Source organism: Cylas formicarius, unplaced genomic scaffold (genome assembly GCF_029955315.1).
Source record: "Cylas formicarius isolate icCylForm1 unplaced genomic scaffold, icCylForm1.1 PGA_scaffold_10__41_contigs__length_53128322, whole genome shotgun sequence".
Classification (NCBI taxonomy): Eukaryota; Metazoa; Arthropoda; class Insecta; order Coleoptera; family Brentidae; genus Cylas; species Cylas formicarius.
This window is the reverse complement of record NW_026844214.1, coordinates 2,679,165-2,698,133: the sequence shown is the minus strand read 5'-3', so window position 1 is coordinate 2,698,133 and position 18,969 is coordinate 2,679,165. Positions and strand designations below refer to the sequence as shown.

Sequence of the window (18,969 nt, the reverse complement as noted above, 5' to 3'; positions counted from 1 at the left end):
CCCGTCTCGAATAATATATAAGCAGATACAGCGCAAAATGCGAGCCAGTTTCAGTCAAGCTCTGAAGAAGCCAACAGGATGATTGGCGAAACGTTAGCTAGTTCGAGTCAACAAAAACCGACGCAGGAGGAATCCAGAACTTTTATAGAAAGTAAAAAGATGGTTATTGTTTAGTACGGTTAATTTTGTTTATCTAATTTATTATATTTATTTTCTGGATCAAATGGCGGTTTCCTTGCGACTAAAGGCTACTTTAATATATAGTAACTTTTGTACTGCCCCCCGTACGTTTGCCGAGCAACATTGTACGCTCTCTCGCATCGCTTCGAGATTATCTCTCCGATAATTACGAATTTTAATGGCAACGCAAACAGGAAATCGACTCGACTAATTCCAATTCTAGTTACAAGCGCGGGGCCCAATTTAATTAATAGAATAAACAATAACGGCCGTTAAGATAAATTGTAAATCCGAATAACGAGCCCAGTGGCCGATTGAAACTGATCCGCTTATATAGTAAATCCTCCCGTATCTAAAATCTACCGCTATGCACGCGTCCGACTACCAACGGACGGACATTCCAACGAACAACTAAAATTCGCGATCCCGTATCGACAACTGTTCAGCGTTCAACGGGTTTGCGGCTGCGAGATTAAAAAATCGAAAAACATACAAATTTTTCCAATGGAGTAAATGGTTTTCCAAAACGCACTTATTTTCTAAAACCATGCAGTACGTCGTAATAGGAAATGACGTCTTCGTGTCTAGATTAGGGCGAAAAATGGTGATGGTGACCCGTAAATACATAAATAGTAGCTCTCGATGTGGCCTATAACACTGTTTAAACCAATTAGCCATATTTTTTACGAATTTTAATTTACGGTTGCAATTTTCAGGGTCTTCCAGATTTTGGTCTATAATTGAAAAACCCTGTACATAATCGCAAAAATGCTTGAAATGAAAGTTATAGTACCGGATGGTAGATCAAGTAAATAGTTTTCCAGAAAATTTGTTTTTTCTGAAAGCGAAAATAACAAAAAACAAAATTTTCAAAATTTTTTAAAAAATACTTGGCAAGTTTTGATTGCTGTTTCTACGGTTTAGATGTTAGTGTGGACTTTCACCTCTTACATTTTTGAATATGGTACAGAATATCATAGTGTTTCATAGCGATGTACAAAAAACAGAAGAAAATCGCGAAAAAAAAATGGACGCCAATTTCCGATCGCGGCCATTTCCTGCAGGCTAATGTGTCTCCTGGCTTGTTTTAAAAGAGATAAATTTCAGCTTCCTAGCTCTAACGGTTCCGAAGTTATTCGCGTTTTTATGAAGCATCGACAGAGAATAGAGAACGGAGAACAGACACAATAAAAAAAAAAATTTTTTCGACGCTGATCATTTCTGTACCTAGAACCAACTGTTGCCGAGATATGAGTTTCGTCGCCAAGCGCGTATACTTTCGAAAAATTCAATTTGATCCATTTTCGAAAGTAACAACATTGATTTCGAAAAATCGTGGCCTGCGGACCACTATGGAACTTTCACAAAGTCGATGTAATTTTATTGTGCATACACCCTATAAAATGTGACTTTCAGATCTCGCCGAACTTCAAAGTTAAGCAAAACTTTGTTAAATATTAAAATTTATGCAAATAATAGCGATTTCCAATGATATTATTCCAAGTATCTCAACCACCCTGTATGATAGACGAAACTTGAAACTCTCTCGATACAGTTTACGACATTGTTCAAACCAAATTATCCCATGTTTTAGAGTTTTTCATTTTCGGCTCAGATTTTATCCACGAAAACGGCAATTTTCAGGTCTTTTAGATATTTTTACCCATAATCGGCACACCCTGTAAATAATTGAAAAATTTCCGGAGACGGAGGTTATAGCCCTGGATCTCCTACGTTTCCCGGTGAAAGAATTTTTCCAAAATATTAAATGTTTTTCGAGGAAATAGTTTTTTTCTGAAACCGTGCAGTGAGCTGTAATAATCGATGACGTCATCGCGTCTCGCTGAACCCAAGGAATAGTGATTTTCATATGGATTTTTTCAAATATCTCGAGCAGCGTATGTGAAACCACAAACACAAAAATTGTAGCTTTCGATGCGGCCTATGACACTGTTTGAACCGATTATCCATATTTTTTACGATTTTTGATTTGCGGTTATTAATTTACCCTGGAAAGGAACAATTTTCTGGGTCTTTTAGATTTTTTATTATATATTATATTATATTTGGAAAAGCCTGTATATAATCGAAAAAATGCCTGAAATAAATATTATAGCACTGGATCTTCCGCGTCTGCTGGTTAAAGAATCTTGCAGATCGGGCGAACGATTATGGAGGAAAACAAAAAAGACCAAAAGAAAATTTCAAATTTTTTGAAAAAATACTTGGTTAAATTTGATTGCACCCAATTTCTACTGTTTAAATGTGAGCATTGATATTTACTTCCTTGATAAATTTGAAGTCGATAGTTGCAAATTTGAGACATCTATTACATTTTTGAATATGGCACAAAATATCCCGAACACCCTGTAAAATAGGTGAAAATCTTAAATACATTAGTTTTAGCTGCCAATACGGGCTATATCGTCATGTAAAAGAAAGTAACAGCTGAAACACAGTCTTTTAGTTGTAGCGAATTTTCACTATTCCTCCATTTTTCAGTTTTTTTGAATATCTGCATCTACATTCTTGAAATATTATCAAGAATAAAAGTATATGGAGCAAAATTTTCTGCGTCTTTTCGTTCAAGAAATTTTTCGGTCGCAGAAACGGTTTTCGAGAAATGTTGATTTTGTTAGACCCTTGAAAACGCGATTTTTTTTTTAATTCTTCCCGACCATCCAACCCCTCCAATTTCAATAGGTTCCCTTAGGGCACCAACGCTATTTGCCTGCCAAACTTGAAGTCGATAGCTTCAAACTTCCGACAGTTATCGTGTTTCATGGAAGTGTCCAAAAAACAGCCGAAAATTGAAAAAAAAAAAATGGTCGCCGGTGTGCGATCCCAGCCATTTTTATTGGCTTATGTGTCTCATGGACTGCTTAAAAGGAGCCAAACTTAAAGGCGGTGTCGCAAATCGTTCGAAAGTTATAGCCAATTAATGCGGAGAACAGAGAACAGAGAAACGGACAAACAGACAAGAAAATAAAAACGTTTTTATTTCGACGCTGATTCCATCTGTGCGTATACTTTCGAAGAATTAATTTTTGAAAGTAATCAGCAATATAATTTTCATATTTCGCGCCAGTACATTCGTCCATACATTACGTTTTACATGTGGCTGAAGTTAGATTTGGATTTGGATTCGGATTTGGGAATATTACGGTGGACCAGTTCGTTATTTACCTTAATTTAAAAAACGTATTCCTTTGGAAATGGCGGGAAATTAAGCACGGAAATATTGTAAGGGAACACCCAAAAACCTTGTTCAATGTTGCTATGCAGAAAATAACCCCTTTTCCGCTCGCATCACCCCAAATAATTCGTTATATTTATTTCGCAATGTCAAAAAAATCTGACGTCCCAGATATTGAATTATACCATTAAAGAGCCACTTAAGAGAGCTTCAAAATGGTGCCCTACTCAACCACCTTGAAGCGGCCGGGAAGGTATAAAACTACCCCCAATAATGAAATAACCAAATGTTCGTTTTATTTATTTCGGTAGTTTTATATCTTCCCGACCGTTTCAAGGTGGTTGAGTAGTACATCATTTTGAAGCTCTCCTAAGTGAACTGGTTCACTGTAATATTCGCAAATCCGAATCCAAATCCAAATCTAACTTAGCCAAATACGTTTCACGTCCTCCACGGGAACGCATTTATCGTGTTCTCCCCATCCGCTACTTTCGTCACCCATCGCGGTGGTGGCGGTACCATCATCGTCCCATTACCTCATAGACAGCCGTATAACTAGGGCAACATATAAATTTCGTCGAATTTTTCGAGCGGTTCGGCTAACGGCAGACATTTTCACTTTATATATCATTCCCGGCGTCAATTTATGAGCGCTGATAACAGTGAATTAACTCCGCGGCATGCAGTCGTTATTACCCAAAAGGATTGCGCCGGTGGCCGTAGGAACGCGCACACACACACACACACACACACACACACACTCGTTCATTATGAGGATCACGTCCGAGAACTTAGCGTGACGTGTAGCGGTACCATCGCCGGCACTGGGTTACCAGCGCCACGGTACAGTTATCCATCGCTCTGGGTGTCCGTTACTTCGGGTTTTCGTTTTGCCGCGCCTCTAGTCTTCGCGTTTCGCTTTGAACGTTCGTCGCGGATCGTTATTTGCCCCGCGGCTCAAACCGAAGGTTTAGGATGACAAAAATTTCATGAGTTGTTTATTTTATCTGGTTTCCACTATAAACAGCTGTTTTCTAGTTATTTTCTTAAATAAAGAAATGTCTATAAAGGGGTTAGTTTTGGTTAGTTTTGTTTAGTTACATATATTGCTTGTTCCTTTCGAAAAAATCGATTTGTCGAAGGTATAAAAATTATAAAAAAATTATATCTCGGTAACTGTAGGTCCTATGGAATAGCCATTGGTACAGAGATGATCATCGTAGAAAAAAATTCATTGATTATAACGGCGCACTGCATGATTTCAGAAAAAAACGCATTTTCTCGAAAACAATTTTCTATTTTGGAAAAATTCTTAGACCAGGAAACGTGGCAGATCCATATCCATTTTTTCAATTATGTACAGGGTGTGTCAACTATGGGTAAAAAATATAAAGGACCCTGAAAAGTGCCGTAAATGAAAAACTATAAAAAAATTGATAATTTGCTTTAAACAGTTTCGAATATTGTGTCGAGAGAGAGAGAGAGTTTTAGGTTTCGTCTATCATACAGGGTGCACGAGATACTTGGAATATTATAATTGAAAATGTTTATTACTTGTATAATTTTTTATATTTATCAAAGTTTGTCGTGACTTTGAAATTCGGCGACGAGTAAAAGACGCTTTATATAGGGTGTGTACACAATATAATTAGATCGATTTTGCGAAAGTTCCATAGTGGTCCACATTAGGACAATGCGTAGGACAAGGAAACGCGAAGGGACTTTTTTTGTAAAATACAAAGCGCTTCGCGTTACGCGCTACGATCTTGCCCAGTACAGCGATATTTTTTTGAAATCAAATTATTTTATGCGATACTCCACAGAATTTTCAAAATATTATAGATTCGGAAGTAGTAAACAGGTCTATGCGAGTCCTTGGGTTTGTTGTACGCAATAGTGCCCAACTCACTCCACATTGCTTTAAACTCCTTTGTACCTCTTTGGTTCGCTCTAGACTGGAGTATGCTTCTGTGATATGGTCTCCATATTATGCCTGTCATATAGATAACATCGAAGCCGTTCAGAAAGTATTTTTAAGATCTTTGGCTTCCATATCTATAATGGGTATCAGATCAATTACAGCATTATAACTAAGGCCGTTCGTTCCTAGTTAGTTCCTCCCAAGTATACCTATGTATATTCTGGAATTTGGTATTTGTTATTATCCATTCATTTTCTCGGCATATTTCCAATATTCTCCGAATCGTCCTACTATGTCTTCGTCTTCTTCTCCTACATGACCATTAAAATCTCCATTCAGTATTGTTGTTGATTGTCGAAATATTTTCATCTTGATTTTCAGTATTCTTTCGTTTTTGAGTATTGATACTCCTTTTGCTGCTCTTTCATGTTTATGAGGACCACTGAACATGTGTGTATATTTTCCGACCATTTTCTCTCCTTGTCCCGTTTCCTTTCTCAATGTATGCCCAATTTTTCAATATCTGAGAGTATTTCCATTTATTTTTTCGTAGCTATTCCTTGTATATTGCAAGTTCCAATTCGTATAATCGTTTTTCTTCGCCTAAGTCTTAAATCCTGGTGACCGTCCAAAATCCAAGGAAGGAATGTCCTGATTGTCCCCCCACCCCCCGGGTTTGGTTATTACGACCTTTCGACCTTTCACATTCCTTTAAGAGCAAATAGTCGAATAAAACTCGCCAAGGCCACCAATGTGCTTTAGAAACTGATATATTTTATTAAGGTGCCTTATAGTTGTTGACGATACTGATTATAAGGATTCGAATGAAACATTTAAACCTGGTTTATTTATTTATTTTTATTAAACTATTTATTCTTGAGCTAAATTTATTTATTGGGGTGCAGGATTTTATTTTTTTTAAGAGCCTTACGATAAGATTTTATAGTTGTTCTGGAGATTTACCTTTAAAACATTTTTGGGTTCAAGACCACTTTAATAAAGTATTTTACTATTATATTAATTGAGGCTTTTAATAAAATATAGTGAAAACCCCCTACTGCGGGAAACTCTGTATTACGAACAAGTTTTTTGTACGCATCAGGAAACAAAGTTATGAATGTAGGTCGACTTAATTAATAGAGTCTCTTAGTCATTTAATTACCGAGAACCTGATATATATATATATATATATATATATATATATATATATATATATATATATATATATATATATATATATATATATATATATATATATATATAATACTAGAGGCTTATGCATTTATACCCCAGGAAAGTGGACCTTCGCTTTGTGTAAATCACTAACTCTTTGCAAATGGTTCTTGGGATAGTGTTTACCTAGTATGGAATATACTATGGAAACTATAAAGAAATATTTCATTTCTTATGCATTTTTACAACAGAAACTTGCATTTACTTTATGTTTGAGAAATCACAATTCTTCACATATGAAATCCAATCATTCAAAATTGGAAGGTTGTATGACTTTAGATCATTTAAAAGAGTTTTTTGTTTTTGTTTTTAGCCACTTTGCCATCGCAGTCAACTTGATTGTTGGGATTCATAGAAAATATACTGCTAATAGAATTTTCAAAATCGATTTTCAAAAACCAACAACAACAAAAATGTAGACCATTAATAAACCCACTGGTATTTCTAAAACTCTTTCAAAGATGGAAAAAACATTAGATTGTGTAAAATTCCGTGAATAAATCAAAGAACGAGTTCAGACGTAGACCTTATCAATTATTATTCCAAACTTGAAGCCTCGAGATATCAAATGATCTATCGCGAAGCGTTAACGAATAGGCAGGACGTAGGATGTCATTTTTTTTTTCAAAGCGGAATTAATCAGACATCCGTGGTACCGTAACCGAGGAAAATAAAATCCCCAATAAGGCTGAGCCGTGTTAACTGATACCTCTCTTCTGCGACGTTGTTCTTCCACACGGTACCGTTACTCCGGGCTCATCACTTGTTTGTTTAACTTCATGTACGAATAAAAGAATCGAAAGATGACGGGTAATTTGTTTTATTCGTGTCCGTGATGGATAGGTTAAGGTACCGACGGACTTTTAAATGAAGAGATTCGCGCGTCAGATAATGCCGGGCTGTTAAAACCAGCGGTAATAAATAATTCGTTTTCTTTCATTTCTGGAACGATGGCAGATATTCCGGTCCGGTTCTCAGATGTTGCCGCTTCCCTATTGATACGGACTGATCAAAGTTAATAACAATCACTAATAAATACGGGGTGTTATTAAAATTCCGTTATGCTGCGCTCTGTGTGTACACCGTGTGCCAAATAAATCGATCCACTATACAACCTGGAAATTATAATTTTGTTGATTTTAAATGAAACACCCTGCATATTTCCCGTATAATCCTTTTTTGAAGAAATTGAGGTTATGTGTTTTTTTTTCATATTTTGATTGCCCCATATAAAATTGTGTTAAGACGCTACTGGTATTGCAACGAATATTTAACAGACTAAGGAGATGATGCACTACTCAATCAGTGTGACAGATGCGCCTCAGCTTATACAGGGTGTCCCAAATAGGTGGTGCCGTTTTGGCGAATTCAATTAACAAAAAACAAAAGATTTTCAAATGGCAATAGTGTGTAAATAGCAAAGACATGATACTACTTCTTTAAAAGATATAATACTCCATACTTTTTAAATAGAAATATGAAAAACAACAAAAACAAATTGCGATGTCATAGCCAACTATATTTTCAAATATTTTGATATTTATTTAATGTTTTGAGGCCAGATGAAACGAGCATTTTAAGAGGAACATTTTTAACTAAACTTTATGGATCGAATTAAAGTTCACTTTTGTTTTATAGATTTATTTATTCGAATTTCTTACCTTGTCTAGTTAGCCTATAAACTTTAATTATTTACTTTTAGGTATTTTCAATAAAACTAGATAACTAACCACTAAATATTTCTTTAAACATGAATTCTAAAGATTTATTGAATCTGTTAAAGTGTGTAGTACAGAAAGGATTTTTTTCAAAATTCCACGTATTAATGGGCACCCTGTAATGTTAGCAATATGTTTTGTCCGTATATCTGGAGTGTTATATATTTAAAATAAAAAATAAAATATTGCCAACAAGTGACCTAATGTGGGCAGCTTCAAATTCAAGAACAATTTATACGGGTGTTATCTTAAACCTCGAATATCTCAAAAAGTAAGTCAAATTTAAATATAAGATAAATTACAAACTTAAATAAAATAAAAATATAGTGTGTTCCATTTGAAAATCTTGAGATTTTGTTAATTGAATTCGCAAAAACGGAACCACTTATTTGGGATACCCTGTAGAAACTGATTCGCATCTGTCAAACTGATTGAGTAGGGTATCATCTCCTTAGTCTGTGTTTAAGTTTTCGTTGCAATACACATAACCTCAATTTCTGCCTAAACTATGCAAAATTAGAGTAGGAATTTCTTTATTGTAAACAAGGATTCCAAAAATGTTGAAATACACAGAGTGTTCCATTTAAAATAACAAAGTTGATGTGAGGGGGGACACTTTTGGGACATCCTGTATCAACAAAATTATAATATTTTAAATCTCCAGGAAATTTTTGTACGAAACTTTTTTTTGTATCTCCCATGGATTTCCGGATTGTATAGTGGATCGTTTTATTTGTCACACGGTGTACAGGGTGGCCGGTTTAAGAGGGTCCTACACCACATCTCTCGATTTATGAGTGTTATAAAAAAAGTTTAAATACAAAAGTTGTTTCCAGTAAAAATTTTTTAGTACTATTTTAATTTTCACTGGATTATATACAGTGCCATAAAAAAAAGTATATATATTTTAATATAACACCCTATATATCAAAAATTTTTAAACACTTTTTAAAAGATTAATGCAAGTATATACTTGACTATTGCGATGCACCGTTTTACATTTATTGACGATTTTCGGACCTAAAATATGTCAACAGCGTCAGAGACTTAAGATGTTACTTATCATTTGAAGCACATATTGCAAATATTGTCCCACGTGCCAATAAAACGCTAAGTTCTATAATAAGAAGTACACAAGGTTTTAAATAGTTTATATCTCTTATCACTATGTTTAAAATATCCGTTAGGTCAATTTTATAATTTTGTTCCAAATGCTTTAAAATTGCGGGTACGAGGTGTGTTCCAAAAGTAAGGTGACTTGTGACTTTTTTTTTGCTCAAAGTGTCGTTGTCAAATTTCTGCAGCACCCTAGTCCATTTTTTACACAAAATTTTGTGCAAATTCTTTGTTCCATTTTTTCTTACAGCAGAAAATCGCCGAAACTGCAAATTACAAAAGGCACCTTAGTGTTTGAACACACCTCGTATATTCTGAGCGCAAGAAACTAATTTTTTTCAATCAAGGTAATCTAGTACCTACTTTCCTAATTCTCCATTTATAAGGTCCATCAACTGCCTGGAAGATATTAACAACGAACGGTCAACCAGATCTTTGTAAGACATCATTTAATAAATTTAAAAACAATGTTTTGCTTATGCCAAGGAATAATTAATTTTCAGAACGTTTAACCTTTTTTTTTTCAGTTTTTAATATTATTTCACACCTATTCTGCCTAGAATTAAGCAGTGTTTTTGCTAATTTATGCTATCCTTTCAAAGAGCACAGTAAATGTGTTTGGGTAGCCTTTTGGAAATAAAATAAATAATAAATATAAAAATTAAAATAAATATATAAATATAAATAAACAATAATGTATTTTTTTCAAATTTACCTTATCTTTCAAAAGTGCACTGTTTGGGTAGCCCTTTTCGAAATAAAACAAAAATAAACGCATATTAATTTATTATAGAATAGATAATATTAAATTATTATAGATAGATGTTATTTAAAACATCTTGATCAAATTTAATTAATTAATTAAGAAGTGGCCACTTAACCAGCCGCAACACTAATGAGCTTAGTGTGTTCAAATATAAAAAAAACTAATTAAACGTTCTTATTATTTTATCTACTATAAACGATTTGCGAATAACTTTTAGCCTGGATATTAGTCAGATAAAAAATAAATAAAATAAAAAATTAGAAGATGAAGCATTTTTTCAAGATTTGGTTAGTTAGTTATTTCGGTTATTCATTTACAACCCTATTCTGTTATTAGTTAAAATGTAGTTAAATTTTTAAAAACATAACCAAAAATTCTGACTGTCCCGAGAGTTATGTAATTAGGTCACATTTGTTTACTATTTCTCATTCTTGTAATTTATTGTGTCCCTTACACTGATTTAACACTTTTGTTGCTATTTAATAAACGATCACTGTTCACTAGTATCTTGTTTAAGTGTTGTGAGTGTGGAGTGAGAAATTACCGATGTGTTTAAGCGACATTTGCACAGTACGTAGCAAAATGTGCAACTATGGAAATAATCTTATAACCGTCTCAGTTTTTTGCTGCTAAGCAAAACATAATTCGAGTCTTAACAACAATACTCATAAACACTATTGTTGCTCAGTTTTGTACCATAACCCCTACCATGTACGTAGTGCCGATCATTTCACAAAGTTCTTTCTTCTTTATTTCTTTTGGCCACGACTGCTGGGATCATTCGGCCATTTTAATAATAAAAATAATCGACTTTATTGATTTAAATCACTTAACAATGTAAAACTAAGGTCTTTGGATATAGAGGCTTTGTCTCTAAGCAAACTTTATAGCCAAAAGACTATTCTTACAACTCCTCAACCTAAAAACATGAATATACTACCACTAATTAATATATTAAGCCTAAGTAAACTTATCTTTGGGTAACAACTTAATTTCTTTTGCGACCATTTAATTAAATACAGATTCTATTATTGAGCTTTGATATGTTTGATATTGATTGCTGTTTGATGTTGATTGACTGTTCACTTCAATTTATTATATTTATATATTTTGTATCGTTGTTTGTTTTTTAACAAAAAAAAGAGACAAATGTCCGATTTTTGAGTGGCTTAGGGCCTCCAGGATGAAAGTATGCAGCATACCAGTTTTTATTCATTTTCAATTCGTTTATTAAAAAAAGGCATCATTGTAGAATACAAGTACTACGCCCTAGAGCTGTGAGAACCAAGAAGTCATCAAGGAACTGACCAAACCTCTATCGGCGATCTTAAATACACAAACGTTATTTTATCTACCGTTATTTATCTGCAGGCATTTTCACACAATGTCATAAATGCGCGCAAACGGTCATAACGGATATTAAATAAATTATTTAGAAGAACAATACGTATACTTATGTGCACCAATCAAAATGGGCCGCAACAAGGTGTATCAAATATCTACCTACTTTTAGAACTACCAGTTTTTTATAACGGACAACAATAATATGTACTTAAATCTTCGTTAATAAGAACTAAAAGTTAAGATTTTCACGAAATTATATATATTTACATGACAATTGTTTCGACAACACCGTGTCTCTATCAAATGTAATATTTACAAACTATCTGCTACTATATATACCGAAAAATGACCATAAAACTTTAATTATTGTTGTGAGAATTTAAGTTCAATAAAGGAGAGGGATTTAAATCTAATTGATCGTTAAGGAATACATTGAAATGTCTCATTTTGTTAATCTCCATGGCTTCCAATAAATTTAATTTTATACTTTTTGTGGCCATATGTAAAATATTGAAATTGTCGTCAAAAATGTGTTTTTCTGTGTTTAAGTGTGTAGCATAATTAGAAATTAGACTATTGTTTTTAAACGTTCTTGTATGTTCGCTAATGCGTTTCTTGAAGGATCTACCTGTTTGTCCAATATAAATTTTAGGAAAAGATCCGCATTTCTACCTGTAGACACCTGATTTTTGAGATTTTGGACATTTCGTTTTATTGTTTTTTCAAAATTTTCCTATTGTGTTGTTAGTTCTGAAAGCTATTTTTAAAAACCACATTTTGACAAATATTTTGATATTTTTTCACTAGGTTCTCCTATGTATCTAATTGTTTTAAATTGTTCGTGTTCTGTATTAGGAGTTTACTGTTGTCTGAATTTGTTTTTTATTTATAATTTTATCGATAATGGACGGATCGTAGCCGTTGTTCAGTGCAATTTGTTTAATGATATTAAGTTCTTTGTTGTAATTCTCTGTAGAATTCAAATTAAATAGAGCAAAAAATATTCAGATTTTCACAGTTTTTAATGCTTTATGACAGCTGTTTCGGCAACATCGCGCCTTCATCAAATACAAAATGTGACTGTATATATATTGACAATAATAATAACAATAATCATGAACTCTCAACCTCCAAAGTTATATTCTTTAATTAAATTACACAAACAGCCCATCTAGCCCACTACTTGCGGAAATTTTAATGGACAATTTTGAAAATATCATACATAAACATCCTCTGAGTAAAAGATTTCTCTGGTGGTATAGATAAGTAGATGATGTTTTTGCATGTTTCACTGGAACCGAAAGACAACTGCAGTCCTTTTTGAATCATATTAACTCATTACATAACCGCGTAAAATTACCATACATACGGAACAAGATAACTGTCTAAACTTTCTGTACTTAACTATAACCAAACTAAAGAACAAGTTAGATTTTGTCATTTACCATAAACCTCCACACACGGACACGTTAATGCATGATAACTCAAATCACCCCTACACACAAAATGTCTGCCTTTTATGCTTTTATCAACAGACTACTTAACAAACAAAACAAATAGCTTTTAACAATGGTTATGACCCCTCTTTGATAGATAAGATTACAACTAAAAAGCAGTCTCTGCCATTCATTTAAGTTCAGAAATGCACACGCAAATATGACGATAATTTTGATATTTTACATAATCATATAAAAAGCAAAAAAACTAAATTTGTTGAACGCTATGCAGATTAATTATAAAAATGAGGTATTCGCATTTATTACTTAATGACCAATTGTATTTAAATGCGACTCTGCTGTTAAATATATACCTGTAATTATAAATCTATTACCACCCGTTTTTATATATAAGTGTCGGAATATAGTCATATTTCAGTCACATTAAATCTGAACATTTTTTGTTTTAAATGGATTTTCATCTAGTAAATCCACCCCAGTCCGATTTCACTATAAATTATTTATTTCCGGCTTATTGCAAACGTCATTAGATATTACGAAAACGAAAAAAATTTAGGACTTAGAAAAATCGCTTAGTTTTATCAATGGAGAACAAACTTACCATTTCGAGTATTGTAACCGAGGAATGAGGGTTTGGAAAGACTGGAAATATGGCGCTAAATAGATCCAGCTCGTTCTATCGCAGAAGAGAGCGTGGCAACTGCCAAACCCGCACATGGAAATTTCTGGTGTAAATAACGGGAAACTTAATATGCGAAACCGTAAACATATTTTGGAAAAACGTGAGTCCCCCTACGCCACGTTTGAAATTCAAAGCGGGTCGCGTAAACATCGCACTCAAAATTGTGTCAAAATGCGTCGACCCTTGACCCGCCATTAACGCGCGGGGTAGTTTTGTATGGGGTGGTCGTAACTGAAGTATTTTGTGAGCAAAATTTTATTTCTAAATACGGCAAAATCGATTTACGCGTCTGTTCGATTTTTAAGAAATATTTCGTCAAAAACCGCCTTTCGAAATTTCACCATACCGATCGTTTTATTGAAAAAGAAAAAAATAAAAATAATGTATAAATTAGTTCTCTAATCACGTATTCGATTTCAATAAAAATGCTCGCGCACGTCCTTGCGCATTAGTGCATTAAACAGAAAATATACAGGGCGGGTCAAAAAGTAGATTTCCATAACAAGTGTGCGAGCATTATTCTTGAAATCCAATTCCTGCTTTTTAAATAAATTTGTTCCATATTACAACTATTTGTTGAGCGATAGTGTCCTTGCTCAGGCTGTGAATTTACATAGATTAATCATTATATATAGAGCTTTTCTTAAACATAGCCGTTATGTTTTTATAGAAACAGATAATTGGTTTTTATTTTTCACCGTTAAATTTAATTTATTTTTATTCGACATGTTTGACCAGGGGAGTTCATCAATTTTAATATCCTGACTGTTTAAGGCAGGGACCAAAGGCAAGAAATTGTTTTTTAGCCCAAAACAACATTTTCAGGCTTTTAGTATGATCAATAAACTTAAACTCAGAATTAGGACAAGGAAAACAGAAGTAAATTGTTCGATCAGAAGTCTTTAATATAATAGTAAAAAATATTTTATTTGGTAAAACAATTTATAACCATTCTGTGGAAATATTAATTTGGTTTCAGAGGAGAATGAAAACCAATATATAAAAATATGCTAGTAATAGATATGAATTCAGTTTAGCAAAATTGTCTATTTTTAAATTTCGTTTTGAATTCGTTGTGAAAATCTTCAACTTTTTTAATATTAATACATACGTACATAGATCAAATGGTTTTTCCAATATTTTAGATTTTCTAAGAAAATAGTAGTTTTCCCAAAAAAGATTTAATAAAAACCTACGACTTTAATTACTATTTAGGTTGCAATAAACAATTCAAGTTGTGACACCCGGCTATTCCTTTTACCCGTCACTAAACGCGCGGGAATGATCGTGACGTCATACCGCTGCATTTCGATCGATACGGCAGGGTATATTTGTGTTTAATGTGCTTTACATTACAAATCGTGGCAACGTGTTTGACTACAGTCCCTAGACGCCAGATAAATTTTTTATTCGTCTTCCAGAAAATAAAAGCCGTCGTTGTTATGTTCAGGTGTCACTTTAGCCTTAACCGTGCAAACATTTTTAATTCTTCGAACTGCACCCATCCTATTGCAGTCTATAACACATAAAGAACACCTTAGGTTATCAATGCCAATATACTTTAAAATCAGTATTTAGGTTTCCAACAGTTTTTAAAAAATCCTTTTTGTTTTTTGTTATTGAATAATTTACATTTCATCTGATATACAATTTGAATTTTAAAAACTAAAAACTTTTAGCTGATTACAATATTATGTTGGTTTAAAATTAGTGGCTAAATATTCTATGAACCCACGTTTTAGGTTTAAAACCGAGAAAATCAGCAATAGGAAAACTTTCGGTGTTTTGTATGTAAGATGTCACCATAAACATATCCACTAAACGTAAATTGTCAAATTCACCTATTAAAAAATCACCTTCGGCCATTTTCAAAACTTTCTTTTTGATAACATGATAACAAAAGCAAGAGACAGGATCGAGACTAAAATTAAAATTAAAAGCACCAAGTCGAGCTACCGTCCGGCTAGCGCGTAATCTTACAAGCGAAATGACGTCACAACCGGTCACAGCCAATGAAAGCGCGTTTCAAAAAGTATTGAAATTTTTTACAATTTTTAATTGCTCATATTTGTCACACGGGATTGATTCTTCTAATAGTAAAAACTTACTTATATTAGCAATATTTTTCAAATTAAAATTTGCATCTTTTTTAGTGCTCGTGCTGATATAAAATTGACTATTTTTGTTACAAAACACGTGTTATTCGACACGCTTTGTTGAGCCACCCCCTAACAATCTTCACAAGTTTTGTATTTACCAATTTTATGAAACTTTTTACTCTATCGCTGACTCACCCTGTATAAGGAGCTGGAGATTTTCGCGAAATGAACGGAGGAGAAAGCGTAGCGAGCAAAAGTATTTTGTGACGTCACCGGAAATTGCGTCAAAAATGGACCCTCGTGACATTTGTGAAAAAACAAATCGTACCTGTCATTGTGTTTGGCGGTGATGCGGTAACAGAGGGTCTCGGTGCGGTGGAGGTGGGCACCGCCTCCTGCGGCGGAGGCGGCGGCGACGTTTCTTCCCTCTCATCTTCGACGTCCTGCAACTTGATCGTGATGATTTCCTGCTGACCTGCCAGCTTACGGCTTTTCCGGGACCGATACAATGTATATATATAACGATAAAAAATTCTCGGATTCTCTTTTATTATTATTTTTTCCCTTCGGGTTTTAAAAAGACGGTAAAAATTTATAAAATCGGGGGCTATAAAAAAACATCGAACACCTAGATTTAAAAAGTAAAAAGACACCGAAAAGTTGACGTCGAAATATCGAGACTCGTCCAATAAAACACCAAGAATTTAAAATTGGTGTAAATTCAGTCAACCCGATGGTAAGTCAGTCTGCGAAACAGTCTTATGAGAAGTTTATTATGCTTTTTTCTTGTCGAAATTAATTAATTTGTGACGTATTGCTTAATATGCCGGCGTGTATGTATATATATGTGTGTACGGATTTTTAGTTTCTTTTGGCGAAAGATTATCCCTACCCCGGTCGAAAGGCCTCTGTTTGCAAAACGAACGGGACCGATACGATAACAATTTGCCTAATATAGATTTCTTTAGAGGAAAACAACGGGCGAATAGACTATTCGGAACTACGATAACAATCTAGAAAGGTACTCGAGATCAAACTGATGAGAACACGACAATACACCTCGGACATCACGAGAAACCGGAACACATTGGGCTCGTGCGGTATCTTCATAACACTTCCTTTTTTTTTTTTGATCAATAATTTTACAATCGATTCGAACGCAGCACCGCGGCGAATGTGCTGATAATTACGCGTAATCGGACGTCAGATCCCTTCGTAGGTTTGTCCATCCGGCACAATTTTCATTAACGGTGAACGTTTGTCGTATATATTGCCCGGCTTTAACGAGTTTTTTAATTTAATGTCTTTTGTATACGCCGCGATCTAGTTACGCACTGGCCCGCCAGGTCGCGTCCCGCTCGTGAAGCCACGTTCACAACGGGGTAAATTTCGGCAGGAATCGCCGCATTCCCTTGCCAAGAGCGGGACATTGGTTGGAGGTTGCCGGGAGGCTCATCGCCATCGAAAATTGCTACAACAGATTTTACTCAACACAGAATTTAGAGGTTACAGAAAAAAATCGTAATTAAGAAGACTAACTAGTTGAACTGAGGTGGGTTTTGCGCGATGAAAGCCCATTTAACACAATTAAATTAGAACAAAAAATGTTCAGATTTTCACAGTTGCCTTTATCAAATACAAATAAATGTAAAAAATACCAGTTTCATCAGCATTAAAAATGCCATCAGCAGGGTACTTTTCTGCTAGTTTTGGCCACGTCTTCTTCGCCACTTATCTGTCCATAATTTATACCATGTCTCTGTTTGAACTTCCCCAACCATCCTTCCGAAGCATTGATATCGATAATGCCAAGGTGTTCAGCAAATTTTTCTGCTTTTAGTTTTACGATAGGTCCAGAGAGTGGTACATTTTCAAGACGCGGTTTTTGGAACCACTGCAACATTGCCCGATCCAAATCTTCAAATTTTGGATTTCTTAGTTTTTTACTAGAACTGCCTGCCGCTTCAGTCTGAATTATTTTTTCTTTGCACTCCAAATCGTGGATACAGTCGACTGTGTATGTCCGTATCGACGTCCCACATCACTTTTCTTTTCTCCCCGTTCTATCTTCCGAATTAAAGCAACTTTATCATCTAGAGATAAAATTTTTCGCTTACTCTCCATGCGCACCGTATTCACTAAGTCAAATTAGAACTGATTAAAACAATGGTGTGCTTTTATACATACCGATAAAGGCATTAACATAATCGCTTATTACGAGAAAAACACTTAGCACGACCAGGTTCTCGGTAATTAGATTATTAGGGTAAGGATTGCTGAGAAGGTAAGAGACTCTATTAATGACAAGTCTGCCTACATTTCTTATTTTGTTATTTTGTTATTAAATTTGTGTCCATTTTAAAAAGAAAACTTCATATGAACGTATGTCCTAAACATCTTAACTTTTGAATGGTAAAGTTTTCAAGTCTGTGAGATGTGGGTACATCGTAGGTTTCTCAAAATTCCCGACGCACGTCGCCAACAAGGAGGTGTTGAGGAGTGCGAAAGAGAGTTGTTGCACGTAGTTAAAAAATGGAAGACAGCCTATCTGGGTCATATAATGCGTGGAAGTAGATATGAGATCCTGCAATTGATAATGGAGGGCAAACGGGGCATAGGTAAAAGGGGGCATTCATGACTAAAGAATGTCAGAGATTAAACAGATATGGGTGCTCGCTCACTATTTCGAATTGCCCAGAATCGTCAGAGATTGTTGCCAATCTTCAATGATGAAGAATGTTTTCAAAAATAAAATATATTTTTTTCCAAATATCTTATACACATTCCACTTTAGATATGTTAATTAAATTTCTCAAACATGTATCAATAGGTATTATTTAGTGTGCGACAATTTTTTTTAAATACACCAGTGGCGGGTGTACAGGAAACCTCTTTTCTGCATGGTCATATTTAATATCTTGTTTGACATCAGTTTTTAAAATCAGTTATTCGTGTCTTATTAATTTGGTGTTTCAAATATTACTATTACTATTTTAAAAAAGAATGGTGCAGCACAGATGCATCTTATGTATGGTTTGGTAGATGGCAGTGCGCTGTAAGCTAGGCGATTATATCGAGAGGGTTTTCCTAATAGAGTCATCCCAGGAACAGGTGCTTTGAGGGAAAATAATCATTTAAAAGGGGCCCATCGGACTGTGAGAACTCCAGAAATTGAAGAAGCAATTAAATTAATACTAGAAAAATTGTAAGTAATCTGAATGACTCGCATCTCTTGGTATCGAAAATTTTGCACGATT

The 18,969-nt window shown here is 34.3% G+C and overlaps 1 protein-coding gene across 1 annotated transcript in view; it reads right to left on the bottom strand.

The window, feature by feature from the left end:
• Positions 1-17,032, bottom strand: part of LOC132707281 (probable nuclear hormone receptor HR3) — a 231,046-nt gene extending 214,014 nt beyond the window's left edge. The window contains exon 1 of the mRNA XM_060680175.1: positions 16,041-17,032. Within this exon, the coding sequence (XP_060536158.1) occupies positions 16,041-16,047 (7 nt within the window). The 5' untranslated portion in view covers positions 16,048-17,032. The remainder of the gene's footprint in view (positions 1-16,040) is intronic.
• Between the last annotated feature and the right edge of the window lie 1,937 nt (positions 17,033-18,969).